The sequence below is a fragment of the Podarcis pityusensis genome (assembly GCF_964106645.2).
Source record: "Podarcis pityusensis genome assembly, chromosome: 5".
Taxonomy (NCBI): Eukaryota; Metazoa; Chordata; class Lepidosauria; order Squamata; family Lacertidae; genus Podarcis; species Podarcis pityusensis.
Window position 1 is genome coordinate 36250185 of NC_138032.1, and position 21290 is coordinate 36271474.

The following is a 21290-nucleotide window of genomic DNA, read 5'->3' on the forward strand; positions in this document are numbered from 1 at the left end:
CCAATTTCCCCATTGCTGTTTATATCGGTCCTGGAGGTTTTGCTGAATATGATTAGAAGGGACCAGTTGGTTAAAGGTATACAAGTCGGAGCTAAACAGTATAAATTGAGAGCATTTGCAGATGACTTAGTATTGACGTTACAGGAGCCAGAATCTAGTACCAAAAGGGTTTTAGAACTGATTCAAGAATTTGGTCAGGTTGCTGGATTTAAACTGAATAAGCTAAAAACCAAGGTTTTAGAGAAAAACTTAACACCGAATGAGAGAGAGAGGTTTCAGAATGAGACAGGTTTAACAGTGGTTAAGAAAGTGAAATACCTGGGGATTAACATGACAGCAAAAAATGGGAATCTATTTAAAGACAACCATGAAAAATGCTGGGCTGAAGTGGAAAAAGATTTAGAAATTTGGTCAAATTTGAAGCTTTCACTGCTGGGTCGTATCGCTGCGATAAAAATGAATGTATTGCCTAGAATGTTGTTTTTGTTTCAAACATTGCAAATTGTGGACAAAATGGATTGTTTCAAGAAGTGGCAGAGAGACATTTCTAGATTTGTCTGGCAGGGCTGCTGCTGCCGCCACACGATTTATGTTCTCATCCTGAAGCAAAGTTCTTAACCTGAGGTACTATTTCTGGGTTAGCAGAGTCTGTAACCTGAAGCATCTGTAACCCGAGGTACCACTGTATTTAGGTGGTCTGCACTGCACTGTGTTCCCATGGAGGATGAAAGATAGCTCATTCACCCGTGCAGGAAGGGGAACCTGCGGCCCTCCAGATGCTGCGGGACTCCAACTTCCAGCAGCCCCAGCCAGCATGACCAATGGTCAGGGATGATGAGAGTTGTAGTCCGACAACATCCAAAGGGCCACAGGTTCTCCTCCCCTGACCTAGTGCCTCAAATAAAATAATAAAATAATAATAATAATAATAATAATAATAATAATAATAATAATATATTATTTATACCCCACCCATCTGGCCGGGCCTCCCCAGCCACTCCGGGCGGCTTCCAACAAAATATTAAAATACAGTAATGCATCAAACATTAAAAGCTTCCCTAAACAGGGCTGCCTTCAGATGTCTTCTAAAAGTCTGGTAGGTAATTAATACCATTCATGTTCTTTTAGATATCACTAATCCCCAAATATCTCCAGGACTGCGGGATCCATCTTCCCATGTGACCAATCACCTTCAAGGGCACATCCAATATTGCTCAGGATTCCTACAAAAAGCGGCAATGCTGCCTCACCAGAGCTGGGCTCCTTTGTTGTTGCTGTATTGAGTCTCTTAATACTGGAGCTTTTTATTTTTGGCTAGAGACATTTTTTGGTAGCTATTCAGATCTCAGTGCCTGGCACAACACTCATAGTTCCGCCATTTCACTAAACTGGGATAAATGAGAGGTTTAACACCTAAGGAAGCTCTGCTCTAAAAACCAGTAGCTGTAAGTTCAGAAGTAGGGAACCCGTGGCCTTCCAGATGTCGCAGAACTACAACTCCTTTCATCCTTCCCCACATTTGCTGGGGCTGGTGGGAATTGTGGTTCAGCAACATCTGGGGGGCCACACCTGCTACAGTTCGTGAAAACATGTCTCTTTAGTGAAGGCAGGGTATATTCTCCCCGATGATACAGTGGTACCTCAGGTTAAGTACTTAATTCGTTCCAGAGGTCCGTACTTAACCTGAAACTGTTCTGAACCTGAAGCACCACTTTAGCTAATGGGGCCTCCTGCTGCCGCCGTGCCGCCTGGAGCACAATTTCTGTTCTCATCCTGAAGCAAAGTTCTTAACCTGAAGCACTATTTCTGGGTTAGCCGAGTCTGTAACCTGAAGCGTATGTAACCTGAAGCATATGTAACCTGAAGTACCACTGTACTTCATTGGGAAAGTTGCTGCCACTTCAGATCACAATCCCTCTGAAGTTTGAGAAAGCACGAGCATTTGGTGAGGAACACACAGTGGAAACCAAAGAGCATCTGTGCTGCGGAAGGTGTTTCTTGGGAGGGAAGGCTTTAAGCAGGCGACAGCCAAGATATGGGGTTAAAGGAAGGAGCTGGCACATCCAATTCATTTGTGCGATTACAAAGTTAATTAGAGAAACCAACCCTCTTTCCTTTTAGACGCCTAATGCCTGCTGAAACGGTTTCCCCAGCAGTCTGTGCAGACAGGGGAGCTGGAAATGTTAGCTGCCCTCTTCCTGGAAAGACTATGCTGTCCCATTGTTCCTAGGCTGGGCAGAGTTCTGCTGGCAGAGAGTCAGGCACTAGCACAGTCACTGATCCCCGTGGAGCAGCCATCTGAATGAGCCTGGCTTTTGGAGTCTACGCTCTCCAGGGACTCTGGAGAAGAGACGCCGAGTCATTTCACTTTGAGAGCGGACATCCTCCAGGCAGGAGGCCTTGCTCAAAGGAGCCCACGCTTCACTGGGGTTGGCATGGAAAGTGTCTCTCCACATTGTTAACGAGTGGGAAGGAATAAACAGCCATCTCCAGCCTTTTGCTCCTCAGCCCAGACTTCCTGCCCTTCAGGATTAAAGAGTGTGCAGGCAAAAAAACGAGCCCACGCCCGGCAAAAACAATGGCTCAGCTTCCCTGGACGTGACCGGCCCACTCAAGACTGGGCGACATCATCAAGCGGTGGCCACAAAGGGGTAATTAAAGCTGCCTGTCTACATGCAAAAGAAACCCGCTGACATTTCCATCCTCTCTTCTCACTTATTTTCTTTATCTTCCACAAGGTATCATTCTGTTATCTCTGATTGCCTGGAAGCAATGCAGGAGAATTCTTTAGCACAGAGACACGGATATAGGAAGAAAGCCTCTGTTGCACGGTGGGTGGGTGCTGGAGAGAACAGGTAGAAATAGTGATCAACCCTAAGGCAGCAATCTTCTGAGTCCAGTGCTCTTTCAGACGTACAAAGCAAATTTGTGAGGCAACAGCTCCAGACTGTCATCACCCTGCCCCACCCCCACCCCAATGACAGGCAAAATATGTGAAGCAAGAAATAGCACCATGGTGTAGATCGGGGGGGGGGGGGGGGCTGTGGCAAGCAAAGATGGAGAGAATGGCCTGCCTTAAGCTATCTAGCCAGATTACCTGCATTCCAGATTACCTGCATACTCTGCCACAGAACAACAATAGTGCATGAAGTTCATTGCATGCACGGAGATAAACCCATCTAGTTTCTATAGACAGTTCCATCTACCTGCATTATGTCATCACATATTCAGGATACTTCCCTGCCAACATGGTTATGTGATCTGTGCAAAGTGGATCTGAATCACTGCTGTGCTTGTACATGTACAATCATCAACAAATGTCCCTGATTCAACAGCAGACACCGAATGTGATGTCTCCCTCGGGTGAGGAGCAAAGGAAGCCATTCTAGTGGATCTCCACACTGCAAATGATCGGCCATCAGATCTGGACATCTCTGCCCCATGACTGGGGTCCTCATACCAGCTGCCTGAGTTCCTGGCTGGCACGCACAGTCACTCACTATTCCCCCAGAGTCACAGGTGTACAGGAGATAGCAAGCCAGACAGGAACATCAGGGCCACTATATGGACAGCAGCATGTGAAGCTGCTCAGGAGGAAGGGGCAGCACATGGAAATACGCTGCTCAGATCAGGGCCTGGCAAAAACCCAAAAGGGATGGAGCTCCCAGCTCCCAGCCCACTCTGAGCTCTGGCTTTCCTGACCGGGTAAAGTGACAGCATTGCACACTGCATGCTCAGGTCACTTAACGGGGCAACGACTTTGGCAATTGAACCACTACTTCGTGGTGGTGGTTCTAACATTCTTCCAATAATACCTGAAAACCTTTTGCTGCTTTAGGACTTTTAATCTGCAGCTAAGAATATGTGGTGATGTTGGTCTTTGGGTATGTAGGGGATATCAGAAAAATCTCTAACTGTATGTAGTCAGGTCATGTCTTTGCCTGTCACCTAGCAACACACCAAGAATCTGCCCTCAAACAAAACCGGGAACCAGTAGCGTGCTTTGTGTGGCCATGATTCAATTTCCATAATCAAGTGGCTCAGAAGATGGACCTGTGAATGTGTACGAGTCCAATACCCCCCTCAGCAAGAACAGATACTCACTCAGGTCAACCCTCCCATAGTCCACAAAGATCCGCAGTGCTGCAGAACCAAGCAAGTAACCGAAAGCAGGGCCAAACACCGCAATGGCAAATAGGATTGCTGAAAGAGAGAGAGAATGAGCAAGTGTGCATGAGTGACATTGCATCCATGTTTCTGATGATGTTTTATTTCTTCCTAAAGCATGTTTTAAACCACACAGTGTTTGTAGTAAATGAACAAGAAGATGAATGGTATTGAAAACCAATCAGACAGTTAATACTACTTCTGCATTCCACACATCTTATTGAATGAAAAGCAGCTGCTACTGTTCAGACAGGATCCTAGCAACGCTCGTGAAATAAAGACTATGGTAACACATCTTTTTCAACAGCCTTCCCAACCTGCTTTGGACCACAACTCCCATCAGCCCCAGCCAGCACAGCTGCGAGCTGTAGTTTAAAACATCTGAAAGGCAGCAGGCTGGGGGAGGCTGCATTGCTGTTCCACCTGCAATTTATTTCAAACATGAAAATCGTATGGTGAAGAAACACAGAGACAGAGACAAGCAAACAAATGTTCTGAGATGTGCATAAATACAGAAAGTATGCACTTAACCAAAAAAACTTTTAAATTAATTTGCACAATTGTTACTTTACTTTTGTGCAGAAATGCACAGAGGCTAATTGTTTGATCCCATGTTAAGAACTCTAATTAATAATAAATTAATAATAATAATAATAATAATAATAATAATAATAATAATTGCGTTTATACCCCGCCCATCTGGCTGGGTTGCCCCAGCCACTCTGGGGTATATATACCTTTTTCAAACAGTGCAGTCCTATATATAGCTACAGAAATGACCCCCTCCCTTGAGTTCAATGGGACTTACTCCCAGGCAAGTGTATTTAGCAGTCCTCCCCAACCTGGTGCTCTTCAGATGTTGCTGGATTACAACTCCCATCAGCCTTGACCATTGGCTGTGGCTGATGGGAGTTGCAGTGCAAAACATTTGGACGGCACTAGGTTGGGGAAGGCTGGCGTGTAGGATTGCCATCAAAAACCTTGAGGGCAACCCACCAGAGAGATGAGTCACCCAAAGGGAATGTTCTGGAGCTATACTTTAGTGAGAAAGTATCGACAATGGGAAGGTTCAAAGCTTCCTGTTCCAACCACCAAAGTTTTTAAAGCATTTAGCAGAAGATACCAATGTTTTTATTATAGTTTCCTCCCAGTGCTCTTTTGCAAAAATGAAAGCTTAGATTTTTCATTATTTTGCAGATGCTGCCATATTCTGCTGGTATGTGTTTTCTCTGGAAATTGTATTCAAGCATGGTTGTTGTTGTTGTTTTAAGACTCTGAGCACTATAGCCCAATAAAGACCAGGGGACAATATCTGTGGAAAGTTAGGCTACTTAGAATCATAGAACTGTAGAGTTGGAAGGGATTGAAACGGTCATTTAGTCCAACCTGCTTTATGCAGGACTCACAGCTAAAGAATCCATGACAGATGGCCATCCAATCTATGTTTAAAAACCTTCAAATGAGGAAGTCTCACAGAAGTCAATTACAGCCTAATCAGAATTGCTGCTAAAGTCCAAAAGGACAGTTCAAATACAATATTGATGTGCTGTGATAGCAGCGCTTGTAGGGAAGGGTTGCCCTTGGCTATAGGTCAACAAAACAGTGCAGTCCTGATTATGTACCTCAGAGCAACAATGAGCTATTTTTTACTTTATTAACACAAAGCTCCATTAAAGCCAATTGAAGTCACCTGCCAGACAGCTAAAAATGTTATGCACTCGGGGTTGAGGAAAAACTGCCTCCAGAAAGGCTATCATTCTTTGAGGGGTAGGTGGTGAAGGAATATTTGACTCTGTCATTTCCAAAACTAATAAAGCTTTACTTTATCTGCCCCTGTCTCCTCGTTTTATGAACAGTACAGTCTGATGGGGGAAACAGGAGACAGGAGCTGCTGTTGTAGGAGGCACCGCAAATTAGTGGGATGGAGGATGCCTCTCGTAAGAAGGCCCAAAGTTCAATCCTTGCAATATCCAGTTCAGAGACGACCAGGGGAGCTAGGCTAGATGGACCAATAGCCTGACACAATATACAGCAACTTCCTATGCTCACAGGACTGTTATTTATCAGCTGGTCATTCTGGGAGGAAAGGGCCACAGATAATCTGGGTGTTCCAGCTCTCATACAATTTCCAGGAAGCACATTCATGTTACCAGTTGTCTGATAACATTAGGGAGAGGGAGCCTGGAAGACAACTTCCAACATCCATGGTCATTAGCTATGCTAGCTGGGGCTGACAGGGCCTGGAGTCCAACAACATCTGGAGAGCCACAAATTCCCCATCCCTGGATTACAGGGCCAATTCACAAGGCAAAGTTGTCCAAACAACATCTAGCCCAGTGGCCCAAATTGTCGAGTGCTGATAGCGGTGATTTATTGCCTACCAATATGACTGAGGTCCGTGGTTTTATTTCAACCATCTTTTATGACTTGCTAATCATGATGCTTATTATGTTTTTTTCCCCTTCTGCACCAGAAAGGAACATTATCTACTAATTAGATTCTCTTTTCATATCTACAAAGACAGATGGGAAACTCGTTATCAGAAAACGCCCCTGATATCTACAGTACTTGGTGCCTGAAAACCTCTATGACCCTTTCCCCTTTCCTGTAATAAGTACTCTTGCAATACCTTTGGACGGCCAACACCAACAAAGCCAATAAAAAAATAAAAATAAAATCATTTGCATTCTGGAACTGAAGGAAGCACTTTTTCCTTCACCTTGCATTTCAGACTTCTTCTTGGCCTAGTTTTACATAACAGCAGGAGGTGACTAGAAACATTTGAAATTCTGGTAGAGCCAAGTCTTGGGCTTCTCTCCACACCGGAGGATTCAATAAATTCAGGGAGGAGACAGCTATCAATGGCTAGTGGAGGCAGCAATACTTCCAAATACCAGTTGCTGGAAACCACAAGAAGGGAGAGTGCTCTTGTCCTCAGGCCCAGCTTCCGGGTTTCCCACAGGCATCTGGTTGGCCACTGTGAGAACAGGATAGTGGACTAGATGGGCCACTGACCTGATCCTGCAAGCTATTATTTTGTTCTTATGGAGATATTCAGAATTCTATTGTGGGATGGGAGAGTTTCCTTTCAAAAAGCAACCATGAACACATTTTGGCCTCAAAGAGTAGAATTCCGCTGCCAAATCTTAATGTTTTTTGGATTATTATTATTATTAATAATAATTGCATTGAGTGGAGCTTTAAACCCCGGTCTCCCAGGTCCTACTGTGAAGCTCTAACCACTCTACCACACTGGCTTCTCTGAGTTGCAGGCCAGTCCTCTGTGCCAGTGGCAACAGGATACTGCATCAAACGTCAGAGTTGCAAGCACCAGTGGAGGGCTTTGTCCCCCTGGCTCTGGTGCTGGAAGCTGGCCCCCTCTTGGCAGAGGAGCAGGAGCAGCCCAAACGGGCTGCGCCGGCCAAGGACCTCTTCAGGACTGGGAAGCTGCTAGCGTCTTGGACAGCCCCCAACAGTTGTTAGAGGGGCCTCTGACTCGGGGGGTGGGAGGGAAATGATAATGATAGAAAGAAGCTGGAGGAACAAAGTGGAACAGAAACTAAAAAGGGGTAGAAAGTGTGTTTGTCCCCCTAAAAATACACATAATATCCTACCCTTTAAATCAGTGGCTTAAGATCTATGATAGGAAGGTGGTTGGGTGGTGGTGGTGGTGAGAATTTTTCACTCCACGCCAATTTTTTTTTTTTTTAAAGTTAACAATTGAATCCAGCTCTGCCCTCTTTTGAAAATAAAAATTTAAAAAGCTCACCAAAACATAGCTGTCAACTTTTCCCTTTTCTTGCGAGGAATCCTATTTGGAATAAGGGAATTTCCCTTTTAAAAAGGGAAACATTGACAGCTATGCACCAAAACTGCCCCACAGCACTGGCAGTATGACTTCTCTCTGTGATCTACTACAGTTTCTGCCTATGCAGGTGAAGTTCCAGATTTTGAGGGACTCTGTGGCCCCCAGCGCTGACCGGCCTATCTCACCCCGCTGCAGAGGTATCTACAGCCATGTGAACCCCATAGCATTGCTGATGCAGCCACCAGCCTTGCCTTCCCCCTCATGTGGGGTGACCAGGCGCTGCTGCTGGCTAAGCCCAACCAGGAGCATGACAGGGAGGTCTTATTCTGTGGCAGTGCTGTAATGGGCTTGGAGCAAAAGCAGCCACTCTGCCCCCAAGCCCATTATAGTGCTGCTGCTGCAGTTGCTAAATAAGTCCACTCACAAGCAGGGCTAGAGGAAGAGGTTTGGTGGCTGCTAGAATACTGCTGTTAGAAGTGCACTAGGGTCAAGTGGGATCCAGGCAAGGAATTAGCCCTGGTGGGCAGGATCAGGGCGCATGAGCCCCAGCAAATGCCTGGCCATGTGTGACTCTTAGTGCACTACTTCAGCTCTCCTAGAAGAAGAAATCATTTCAGCAAACACTACAGTTTTCATGCACAGAAGGGCACCCCTAAATCTCTCCAACACCATCACATTGAGAGGAGAAAGAAAAACTGGCACTCTCAACATAGCCATGTCAGTCACACAACTAAGGATGGCTTGTCAAGTCCTTCCAACATAGCGATTTTCATTGCAGGACCGATGAGCTGCATCAGAAGCAGCTCTTCAGTGCGAGCAATGGAAAGACATTTCCTAAACAGCAGATTCCCCACTCCGCCTGCTGCAAAGACATGGATAGCAAGGCAATGTAAGCTGGATGGTAAGGTGCAACCCTGCTACAGTAAGTACACCTTCCCAGGGAAAGGGCTTACCTATATACAAGGGAGAGTTGTTTGGCTCAGCAAAGTCATCCACATAGGAGATCCCAAAAGGCTGGATGGGGACTGTCCCAATTCCTGCCAATAGCTGTGCAACTACCATTATTGCCCACATGGTGCTGTCCTCGGCCTGGACACTCACGTTGGTGCTTGGACACACAAATTCGTTGTTGTTGCAGAGCTCAGTTCTGGCACTTCCGCTCTTGTTACCTGCATCTTGGAACAAAATGATGGGGGTGAGGAATTAATAGGAAAAACAAACAGTGTGGGAACTCCCAGGCCACTGTACCCAAGTCTGATCTAAAGTCTAGTGCTGGAAACATAATTTGTCATTGCAAAAGAAAAAGAAGCAGCAAAGCAAAGCCTCACAGTTTGAGAATCACTTTGCAGGGATGTTGCCTGTGCAAGTTCACATGTTGCCTGCAGGTCTAGCTTAGGTCACACTCATGATTCACTGCAGGTGCCCTGGTACACAGCAAACAAATGGGGAGCAGTACAGATGGGGACAATCAAGATACCCCACCAGTTTCTAAGCACCTTTAGGGCCCAAATGACTAAAAGTGAACATGAACACAGGAAAATCCCTCCTGGATCAGACTAAAAGTCCATCATAGCCCAGCATCCTGTTCTCACGTCGGCCAACCAGATGCATATAGGAAGTTCACAAACAGGACTGAGTGCAACAGCACTGCCCCTTGTGATTCCCTGCAACTCATATCCAGAGGGGACATTAGATCTATGGTTGGCCTATAGACAGGCATGCAAAGCACTTCCACACGCAGTTGGAGAGGGAGCTGATTTTTCTTTCTTGCACCCACCTTGGAGGGGGGGGGGACCTTTTCGGACAGCCACTGGAAGGGGAAGGCTGAAAGACCTGTAGAACACCTGCTTTGATTGCCGAAGCTCTCAGGTTCAATCCCTGGCATCTCAGGTAAGGCTGGGAGAGACAGCCTGCCTGAAACCCTGGAGAGCATCTGTCAGTCAGTATGTAGGTCAGGCATAGGCAAACTCGGCCCTCCAGATGTTTTGGGACTACAGTTCCCATCATCCCTGACCACTGGTCCTGTTAGCTAGTGATCATGGGAGTTGTAGTCCCAAAACATCTGGAGGGCTGAGTTTGCCTATGCCTGGTGTAGGTAATATTGTGCTAGATAGACCAAGGGTCTGATGTGCCATAAGGCAGCTTCCTATGTTCCTATGCAAAAGCTCATGCAGAGGCCCATGTGTGGTCCTTTGTACCTGGCCCAATCTTTTATATACAGCACCTTACAGTTTGCGGCAATAGCAACAGAACTCTTTTAAGTGAAATGCATCCTTAGGCTTCCTTAACAACCCCTCATTCCTGGATTCGGAAGACCTGCCAGAACTGTAAAACTTCCTCAATTTAATTAGCAGCTGTCACCACCTTTTTTTCTTTCAAGGTATTACCACAACACTGCTTACAGGGATAAGTTCAGAAAGAGCTTTGAACAAACCTATATCAGTGTATTTTGTGGGTGGTGTGGGGAGGAGAAAACATCAGACGCCAACCGGAGAATTATTGAAGGAGGAATAAGGGTGGTTTGTCCAGGACTCCTATTTGCTTTCAAATTACAAATTAGCTTTCATGGTGAACAAGCTATTCATAGGGGAGCAGGAAACCAATTCCAATCTATTAATCAGAGTACTTGAAGCGCCTTTTAGAGTGAAGAAAACAATGCTTAAATATCTGGAGGCGTCTAGGAACCCACATCCAATGCAAAATTAAAACAAATGCAGTGTCCTTGCCACACATGTCAGTTCTCATACATCTTGTGCCTCATTATTTGTTCATTTTTACAACTGTTCCACTATTCCCGTCAAGCCAGAGCACTTAACGAGTGGCCAAGAAGACTTGTGGTACTTTGATTGTATAAAAGAGCTGAAACAAAAATGTTGACCAGGTAATTTTGGGCTTTCAGCTAATGCAACATCACTTTCCACATACTTCTCCACACTACCACAAACATTCCTGTACATGTTCATTACAAAACCCTTATTACACAAGGCTGGAATGTATTTTCAGAACTCAGGGACCTTCTTAACTATCTTAGATTTACTTCCATAAATTCAATTGCCATGGGGGGCATGTTAAACTTATTGTCTGCCAAAATAGAATTTTTGTAAGTGAAACTGGTTTGGGGTAAATGAGAAGCGAAATGCCAGCTATACCAAGGTTTTGAGGTTTCTTTGTTTATATAAATGCTCCCATCTTTGGTTCCTGCCACTTAATAAAGAATTGGTAAGCAAATCTAGGAGGACATAATGGAAAACAGAGAGCTTCATTATTTCCTGCCCTGGTACACACAACTGGCCTAAGTTATGCCTTTGGCTAAGTGTGTGGAGAGTAATATATTTCTGAGCATGGGGATATTAAAATGGTAAATGAGGGCTTTGGGTTCAGAACAAGAAACAAACCTTCTTACAAGAGGATGCCAGGGGCCTAGCCATAAAAATGAAGCCACCCCATTAGTTGTTGAATACAAATTAATATACTGCTGTGAGTGTTTAAGATCTTGCATTTAATGATATTTAAGCACTTTACATTTAAATAAACGTGAACTATATTACTATGTGAATTCATGTAACTATTCCTCAGCAGTAGTGTAAGTAAGACTGTATTAGAGGTTAATGTGTTGAGAAGCAATAATGCCAATGGGTGGTATATTACAAATGTTCTGTCTTTACTAACATATCAGCTTGCCAGATGGAACAATCCCCCCTCATATCTCTGTTGTTCAGGGGGTTCTCTCTCTCTCTCTCTCTCTCTCTCTCTCTCTCTCTCTCTCTCATGCACCCCCCCCCCCCCAATTTGGGGGCACGCAGGGGCAGGAGAGGGGGAAAACCCTGTTGTGCAGAGCTTCTGCTTACAGGGTTCTATAAATGTATCTGCACAAGTTAAGAGAACATTTGAAATAAAAAGTAGCAGCAAATAGCAGTTTGGGGTAATTTTTACCAAGAAAATGACATGGGGCAAATGATTAAACTTTTCTCCCCAGGCCCATAGCACTGGGGCCCCCAATGCCGCTTTTGTTTTTGTTAAGCGTGTGAACTCCCAATCACTGAAATAAAAAATGCATATAAAGTAATGGGTAGTTTGACCCTGAGATACCCTGTTCAACACTGCAACCCACTTCACTGTATAGGATTCTGTGCTGTATAATGAAAGTTTGCTTATTTAAGGATTCCACCAAGTTTAAAAATAATAAAACTGTTGTTTCTTTAAGAAGGATTAGATATAGACTCTTCTGATAATTGTGGCAAACTGGGACATCTTCTAAAAATCCCTCGAGATGTCTAGTCTTGGTGTTAAAAATCTAAACATCAGAAAATTCATCCTGCACAAATAGACCATTGTATTTAACTAACCTTTACTCAGAGTAGTCTTATTAAAACCAATGACCAAGACTAACTTAGGTTCATTCATCCCAATGGGTGTACTTCAAGTAAAAGTTAGTTGAATACAATGCAGTCTGGAGTATGTGTATTTTTTTTAAGGTGAACCTTATTTATATAGCAAGAATGTTACCAATATGTTTGCAACAACTGATAACATATTCCCTTTGACTACAATGAATTCATGTTGTCATTGGGATTAGTCTTTCCTCTGGCCATTTATGAAGCAGCAGTCAACCCACTGCAGACAACAGTGGTTGTGATTTTGGACTAAATTCCATGGAGAAACGTTAGGCTAGAAGTAAAAATCTGTGTAGATGCTACAGGACAGATCCATGTGCTAGATAGCAAACTCCTGCTGGATCCCACTCGCAAGATCTTTCCTGCAAAATCCACAATCATCTTCAATTCCATGACGTATTCTGCTATGCTTTTTTCCCCATGGGCATAATTCAAAAAGGAGAAGCTGTGGTGTAGGTTTTAAGGGAACTCGGATGCAATTCCTGAGCTTGCCAACAACTTTTGACGCCTTGATTTCCCCCCTTTTTGGAAGGCAAGTGGGAACAATGTTTTTCAAGCTTACTTCCTGGCTATGCTACAGATAAATATCATGACAGCAGAACTAAGAGTTGTTATTACCTGATTATATTCTATGATTAGAAGGTATTGAAGGAGCCACATGTATGTGCCAACCTTCCTGGAGGAATCGTTCCCCCAACTTTCACACGTCTCTTTCTTTGCAGAGAAGATGGTGACAAGCCTGATTTGCAAACAAATGCCTGGCACCATGTCAACTAATGCTGGCTGGTGCCAGCAGAAGCAACAAACATGCCGGTGCCATTCATGGCCAGAGGGGATCATGGCTTTGCTACCTGGCATGAAAGGAAATTGGGTGAGGGGGAATGCAAGGAAGCAAAGCCGATCATGTGATCATTGGTGTGAGCGCCACCCCTCGCTTTCCCCGATACAGGATTCTGGCAGAGGAAAAAGCATATACTGAGCAGCTATGCTATGCTAACCAATCCATCATCAGGTAGCAGCCCTGCACATTTTTGGTGGCGTCAGATAATAGTGACACTTTAAAAGAAGCAATTCGACACAGAGCAGCATCCACTGACACACGACATGAACCAAAACATTCACTGCCTTGGGCTCCCTTGGCAATGATCTGGTTTGGCACACCCATGACAGGCAAGTCATTGCACAGAGACCGCAGCGTGCCTCGGGGGACGTTGGAAGCCTGGATGGGTAAAAGCCAAGTGACTCTAATGTGCAACTGCATTTGCAGGCTTAATTTCCCAGGGAGAATAACATACCTACCTCACAGGATACTGTGAGAACTAAGCTACCAAGGATTCTGAAGCAAAACTGCTGTCGCATAGACCTTGACTAAGGTCCCATCTGCACTATACACCCTGAAGAAACTACATTCCCCAGGATTCTTTGGGGGCAGCCATGACTGTTCCCAGCGGTATGATACTGCTTTAAAGGTATCGTGCAGATGGGAGCCTATGTTTTATTAATTTATGTAAGCCACTATGAGGACACAGCAAACATAGTTTCACAAAGTCCCTAGCCATCAGAGCAGAGAAGGGCTGAGGCATAAGAGATATTTGGAAATATACATACTGGTTTGTGCTGTGGTGTATTGATATGGGGCTGAGAGAAAATGTGGAAGAGTGAGAAGGAAGGCCCCCAGTGCCAACAGCAGGCCTCCCAGGCCAATTATCCTAGGCCGGTGGACTCGGCTGCCGAAGTAGCTCACAAAGATGATGAGGACAACATTCCCGATCTGTGGAGACATAAAAGTGCACAGATGAGAACGTCAAAACAGACCTGAAAGACAAGGAGGCACCTCAGTGTCTCTGCTTTTACTTCTGAGTTTAGTTTATTCTGGGATGGCCCGCCTCTGCTTTTTGTGTACGAGGTAGCAATTTTTTTCCTGAAGACATACAAAGAGGCAGGCTTCATGGTATTCCCCAATGAGAAAAATGCTTACAGGTAGAGTAGAGCAGGGTTTGGCAACGTGACACCCACGAGTGTCAGTCTCAGTAAAAGATCTCAGTAAACATCCTTTCAACAATCCATAACACAAGAAAGACTGTTTGCTCTTTCTGCGTAGTTTCTGTTTGCATGGCTCAGCCTCTCCCACACTGAACATGTCCCCTTAATCATGCCCACATTTCTGTTCTGAACAGGGACAAAAGTGTCCTGTCTGTGAGGGTGGCAGCGGCTGATGAGTGCTGTTTATGGGAGATGCCACAACCATTCTGCCATACCCCTATGGCAGTCATTTGGCGTTGCATTATGCTGCCCCCCACCCCAAATCATGGTACTCATTTGGCATTATTCCAGGCTCAAAATTTGGGACTCTCTCAAAATTTCACTGGCCTAAAAAGGTTGCTGACCCCTGGAATAGAGGCTGTAAAACATCTCCTATGTATCTTTTGTAGGACCAAAGTGTTGTGGCTGCGTGTAGCTTAAAACAGGCTACAGCAGCGACAAGAAGAGAGCTCTCCGAGCCCCTAGCTTGCTAGAAATGGGATGGGCAGTACAGAATTGGGAAAGAGTGGCTCAGCCATCTTTATCATCTAAGACCTTGTATTGCTGGTGAGGCGTCTTCAGGATACAGCAGTGTAAATAATCAGGATGATGTAAATAGCAGGCATAGCTCACAAGTTATTGTGTACGAAGGGAGAGTGAATTTAAAACAGCTTTGTTGTCTGTGCTAAACCAATAGCTCTTCAGCAGCATACGCCACCCAAAATCAATTGGGGGCCGAAAGCAAAGGCAAACAAAAAAGAACAGTATGGAAAAGGAACACAACAGTGGAGAAGGCAGAAAGAAATAGATTAACTGGATGGTAGTTCAGAGCAAAGGATTAGAAGGGCTAAGGGCCAGTTCACATACAACAAGATTACTCAGCATTTGATGGTCTAAAGATTAATGCAAATTATTCTATTGGAAGCACTGCATCCAAGACCATATGAAGCTCCTATCTGTGATGTGTTCTGGTTATTTGATCTGTGAGGGCTGATTCGCACGTGCAAGTCACTGCTTGATGCACTAGCAACCGAAAGTAAACATGCCTATGTTGAACATTCCCCTGGGTGAAAGCAATACCTATGATCATTTAAAGGAAAAAGCAGGGTAGCGTGGTTCTTTTAAACACATGACACTTTCCAAATGTCAAGTGCCCACGATTCACTTATTATGGTTGAAAAGCAATAAAGCAGCAGGATAACCAACAAATGCAAATGTATTTCTGAGATTGTATTTAATAAATTCTCTGGAGCGTTTAAATGAAGGAATTCATTTTATACATTAAACACTCACACACAATGCGAGCATTAGATGTAAGTATGATCTCACCAGAGATATTTACAATAGAAAAAAAATCAACATACAGCATTCATTTCTATTATTTTTGAAATAAAAGAGATGCTAAAGGTACTTCTGCTCTGTGGAACACAAATGTTTAATTGGTATGTACCTAAATAGTGACGTCCAATCAGATTATTGTGTAAATTTGGACTGTGGCAACATCTTCATGTTAAACATCTTCATGTACCAATAATGGCCCCAAACAAACATTATTGCTAAACAATCTAGAATTCATTTGCGCCAATTTTTTTCCACATAATGCGGGCCAACACAGCTCAGTTGAAGATGTTGGCTTACACTAAAGTAAGGATCTGCCCTATGCATAGTTCAACACCCCCTGAATGCATTCTTGAATGGTCAGTACTGCGCAAGAATGTAGACATGTGATTCAAATCAGTCCTCTTGGTGTCTGTTAAAGGGTCTGGATTTTAAAATCTGTTTGGAAGTATGTGGATCTATGGGTTTGGCATGAGACAATTCCCTTGTTGTCTCAAAACATTTACATGTTGCATGAGATGTAATGGTTAGCCATAACGTGCGGGTTACATAAAGTTAGAATTGCACTGGCTAGGTCCAGACTTTCAGACTAATTTAACATTTGAAACTACAGTAATTGTGCCCAAGTTTCCTTTCTTATATGCTTACATGGGCTCCCCTCCCTGGTTTTGCGGCTTTTGGAACCAATCTAACAAATAAATGAGAAAAACTTTATAATCCCAGAGAGAGTCAGGAAGGGGAGCCCCATATAAAAGTATGAAAGTGTCTGGAAGCAAAAGCAAATGTATTCCAAATGGATGGGAAAGATAACTACTTGTGGGTTGGAATGGCCACAGATATATGACTGCCCAAGGAATCTACCACAAAGTGGACACCATGGAGGTTTCCCAACTACAAGACAACATCTTTTTTGCATAAAAGTATTGAAGAATTTCCTGTGTCCCCTGCTGTGAATGGAGCAATGTGTTTCAGGACCTGGTTAGAGCATTTCAGGGCATCAGAGCTTGTTTTGTTTAATGGCTCCTGCACACTCATGTCAAAGAAGGGAAGAGCTGTGGCTCAGTGGCAGAGAACATGCTTTTTGTAATTTGGAGTTCCCAGGTTCCATCTCCAGTTGGGGCTGGGAGAGAACAGGGTCTGAAATCCTGGAATGCCTCTGCCAATCAGTGTAGACAATACTGAGCTAGACCAACCAATGCCAAGGCAGCTTTTTATGTTATTTATTTATTTATTTAGCTACCTAGCTATTTATTACCATTAATTCTACCTTGCTTTTCAGGACAGAAATCCTTCTAAGGTAAAAAACAATAGGTGTAATTCAGCATAGCCTTAAGGAGACTGTTCCATCAGCACAAACACTTCTGCTTGTCCTATGAAACGACCTCTCCTTTCCCTCACCCTACATACTGTTTGGGGGAAAGAAGATTTGGGGGAAACACGGTTGGTGGTGGAAGGGGGGGAAACCTCATTGAGGTAGCAGCCCCTTGAGAATGGGTTGGTTGAATCTGACCCTATGCTTTTTTTAAAACTTCAACAAAAAATGTCAACATACAAAAAGTAATCAGGATCTTTCCCACAGGGAAAAAGGTACAGCCCTTGAATCTTTTAAAGTAATAATAATAATAATAATAATAATAATAATAATAATAAATCGGCCTCAGTATTAGAGATCTCAATGTAAATCGAGGTCAATGATGCTGCCTACACTGCCTATTTGACAAAAGAAACGTTTAAAAATGTGATCTAGTTTCAGACACATATACCACGATATAATGGGGCATAATCAATATTTGCTCTTATTTTGCCCTCTGGGCAAGTTCTGTTACTCCTACTACTTAGGGAGAAGTCCATAAAGATGCTCATTGAAGTAGCTGCTTCTCTAGCTAGGTAGAAAGAGTCGCAGAAGCAGCGATTTAGAGTCCCGAATAAAGTAGGAAATATGGATGGCCCAAGAGGTATAACACTGGGGACTGCAGGGCCAGCTCCAAGATATCTTGCTCCCTGACCTAAAAGGACAAGAAGGTGCATCCAACTAGACTGGCAGGTGAATCTTACCTCAACACCACCAGCAGGACTGTAACCTTCTCTGTACCTGAAGGCAGCAAGCTACCTTTGGTGGAGCAGGCCAGGCAGCTTAGAGGATTCAGGGGGGTTTTGCCACCTGAGAGCTGCCTCGCTCTCTCCAGTGCTTGGGCTTGCCCTGAAGAACTGTTCGGTTTTGATTTTTGCATTCTGTCCATGTATCCCATGGGCGTTCAAAGAGAAGTGGGTTGCGACTGACATATTTATGGGCTTCCTCTCAAGTCTCTGGAAGTGGTTGATGCTGGAGGCAGCAACAGGGTGAGAACCACTGGGAGTGATTTTTTCTAGAACAGCCCTGAGAGAAAGGAGTGGGAAACAAATCTAAACAGATGGACAGTCACGCTAACACAGCACAGTTTAACTGGTCTTATGTTCTCAGTTAAGTGTGAGGCTTTGGCAAACGCTTTCCCTCGCAGTGCTATGTGAACCAGAGCTGCTCACCCTGATGGCTAACTGCTGGGCCCTTGGATGTCGGTTCTGCTCTGCTTTCTGCTTGTGCCAGGCCCAGAGGCTCATGTTTACTTCAGGCCCCATCCATTTTATATTTCTGCCCAAGTGCGGTTCGCGTGCTCTTCGCACACTGACAGTACAAACTGTGCAAACGCAGCAGAGCCCCGGCTAATTAACACACCTATTTTCTGTTTCCCCCTAGAATTTGATAGCGTCGCTTGCCAGGCTCCAGGTGCTTTGCCAAATATCAAGCTTAAAAATCAAAGCTGTTCCTGATTGAGTCACTAGGGGCCAAGTTCCAACTTGAAAACTGCTCAAGCAGAGCCAGAACTATATTATAGCACCAGCCACTGCAAAACAGTACCACATGGAGAAATTCAAAGTCAAGGGCAGCCTACTGTTGGTGGGTAAGTAGATGGGAGACTGTATTGCAGTCACTGCTGCACTGGTATTAAGACTGTTTTGCTCTTCTTGGACAGGAATATCCGATGAACAAGAACTTTGGATCGGTCCAGACCGCCTATTTATGTCCTGCTGTCTTTTCCTGCTTGGAGGCAGCGAAAGCAAGATGGTCCCCATTTTAACCTCTGGCTGTCAATGGCCCTTTGCAGGATTCTGCATTGCAGATGTGCCTCTGACATTTCTGATAGTTTTGGATCCCAGAGCACAAAAGTATCTAAAGCTTCTGCTCCTCCTGATCTGTTTCAAAGGGAAGTCTGTGCTGGAAATGACAAAAAGACGCTAGGAGTCATTTCCCGCAGGAGGATAATTTCCTAGTGTATTAAAAGTACTTATAAACAAGCTGAGAAAATTAAGCAGCCCCAAAGCCGCAGAGCTTAGAGCAGGCATCCCCAACCTTCGGCCCTCCAGATGTCTTCAACTACAATTCCCATCATCCCTGACCACTGGTCCTGCTAGCTAGGGATCATGGGAGTTGTAAGCCAAAACATCTGGAGGGCCACAGGTTGGGGATGCCTGGTTTAGAGGTTAGGAAAGGGGAGAGGGCTCTAAACCTGCCAGCCAAAGTGCAATGCAGAGAATTATGGGAAGCAGAGGCTGCAGAAAATGTTTCAGAAAGGGAATGGGGAAGAACTGGAGTTGGAGGGTCTCCTGGATTCGAAAGCAGGGCAAAGGAAGCAGAGCAAAACCTCAACCGAAGCAGCAAAAGCCGTTGCTGTTGGCTGGGTTCCATGAATGATGTTGACTCCATCCCCGGGGAAAGAGGGATTTCTCATGGGAAACACTGACATAATCTTAATTATGGGGGTACTACAAAGGTGCTGCTATAATAAAGGCTATCACCGTGTGTAAAGTTCTAGACATTAGTTTTGGATGGTGCAGGGGATGCTGTAATGGTCTGACTCACAGCTCCATAACAAATTGGGGGGTTTTCACTTTCTTTTAATATAGCATTAATTAACGTGTAATGCAGCATTACACACCAGATGCGGCACCACTTCTGAGGGCCTGGAAGAAAGCACATATCTATTAAACCCATGGGTGTAGCAGCACTCCATTGCACAGAAAGGTAGGTCAGGCTCTCCTCTTTCTCAGGGAAACAGTCAGAAAGCAGCAGGCCCCAAGGCCTCAAAATCATTCTTTCCCACTGCCCCCCCACTTCCCACGATTCTTGTTTCGGAAGGAATTGTCCTCACTAAGTGTCATTCCAAGGCAGCATCCAGTTTGCCTTCTTAAAAACCATCTCTCCCTCGTATAGCCTATCGTTATACGATAGGCTATAGGTGGGGGATGAATGTTCAGACCCCTGGGCTCTCACTTGTGGGGTGCCTCAGGGTTCTGTCCTCTCCCCCATGCTTTCCAACATCTACATGCAGCCGCTGGGAGAGATCATCAGGAGGTTTGGCTGGGTGTTCATCAGTATGCGGATGATACCCAGCTCTACCTCTCTTTCAAATCAGAACAAGTGAAGGCAGTGAAGATCCTGTGTGAGTGGTCTGGAGGCGGTTGGAGGATGGATGGCGGCTAACAGATTGAGGTTGAATCCTGAAAAGACAGAAGTACTGTTTTGGGGGGACAGGAGATGGGAGGGTGTGGAGGACTCCCTGGTCCTGAATGGGGTAACTGTCCCCCTGAAGGACCAGGTGCACAGCCTGGGAGTCATTCTGGACTCACAGCTGTCCATGGAGGCGCAGGTCAATTCTGTGTCCAGGGCAGCTGTTTATCAGCTCATCTGGTATGCAGGCTGAGACCCTACCTGCCCGCAGACTGTCTCGCCAGAGCAGTGCATGCTCTAGTCATCTCTCGCTTGGACTACTGCAATGCACTCTATGTGGGGCTACCTTTGAAGGTGACCCGGAAACTACAACTAATCCAGAATGCGGCAGCTAGACTGGTGACTGGGAGCCGCCGCCGAGACCATATAACACCAGTCTTGAAAGACCTACACTGGCTCCCAGCACATTTCCAAGCACAATTCAAAGTGTTGGTGCTGACCTTTAAAGCCCTAAATGGCCTGGGTCCAGTATACCTGAAGGAGTGTCTCCACCTCCATCGTTCTGCCCGGACACTGAGGTCCAGCGCCAAGAGCCTTCTGGCAGTTCCCTCACTACAAGAAGCCAAGTTACAGGGAACCAGGCAGAGGGCCTTCTCGGTAGTGGCACCTGCCCTGTGGAACGCCCTCCCACCAGATGTCAAAGAGAAAAATAACTAGCAAACTTTTAGAAGACATCTGAAGGCAGCCCTGTTTAGGTAAGCTTTTAATGTTTAATAGGTTATTGTATTTTAGTGTTTTGTTGGAAGCCGCCCATAGTGGCTGGGGAAACCCAGCCAGATGGGCGGGGTATAAATAATAAATTATTATTATTATTATTATTATTATTATTATTATTATTATACACTCATGGCCTCAATGATGTAAGAAGCAGTAGAAGAAGGTCTTCTCGGTTATCTGGAGTGTGAACTATCGTCCTTCTATTACTTCATCAGCAATGACTGCATAACCACAGGTACCTAAACTAAGGTCAGGGAAACACAGGGAGTAATGAGGCAGGATGGCCAGTTCCACTAGC

General features: G+C 44.8%; 1 protein-coding gene across 2 annotated transcripts in view; it reads right to left on the bottom strand.

The window, feature by feature from the left end:
• The window catches only part of SLCO2A1 (solute carrier organic anion transporter family member 2A1), a 63029-nt gene that overhangs the window by 17380 nt on the left and 24359 nt on the right, over window positions 1-21290 (bottom strand). For both annotated transcript variants that reach the window (XM_081007299.1, XM_081007300.1), the window contains exons 3-5: window positions 13978-14140; window positions 8929-9150; window positions 4105-4203 (exon numbers count right to left, since the gene is read on the bottom strand). In XM_081007299.1, the coding sequence (XP_080863425.1) occupies window positions 4105-4203; window positions 8929-9150; window positions 13978-14140 (484 nt within the window). The remainder of the gene's footprint in view (window positions 1-4104; window positions 4204-8928; window positions 9151-13977; window positions 14141-21290) is intronic.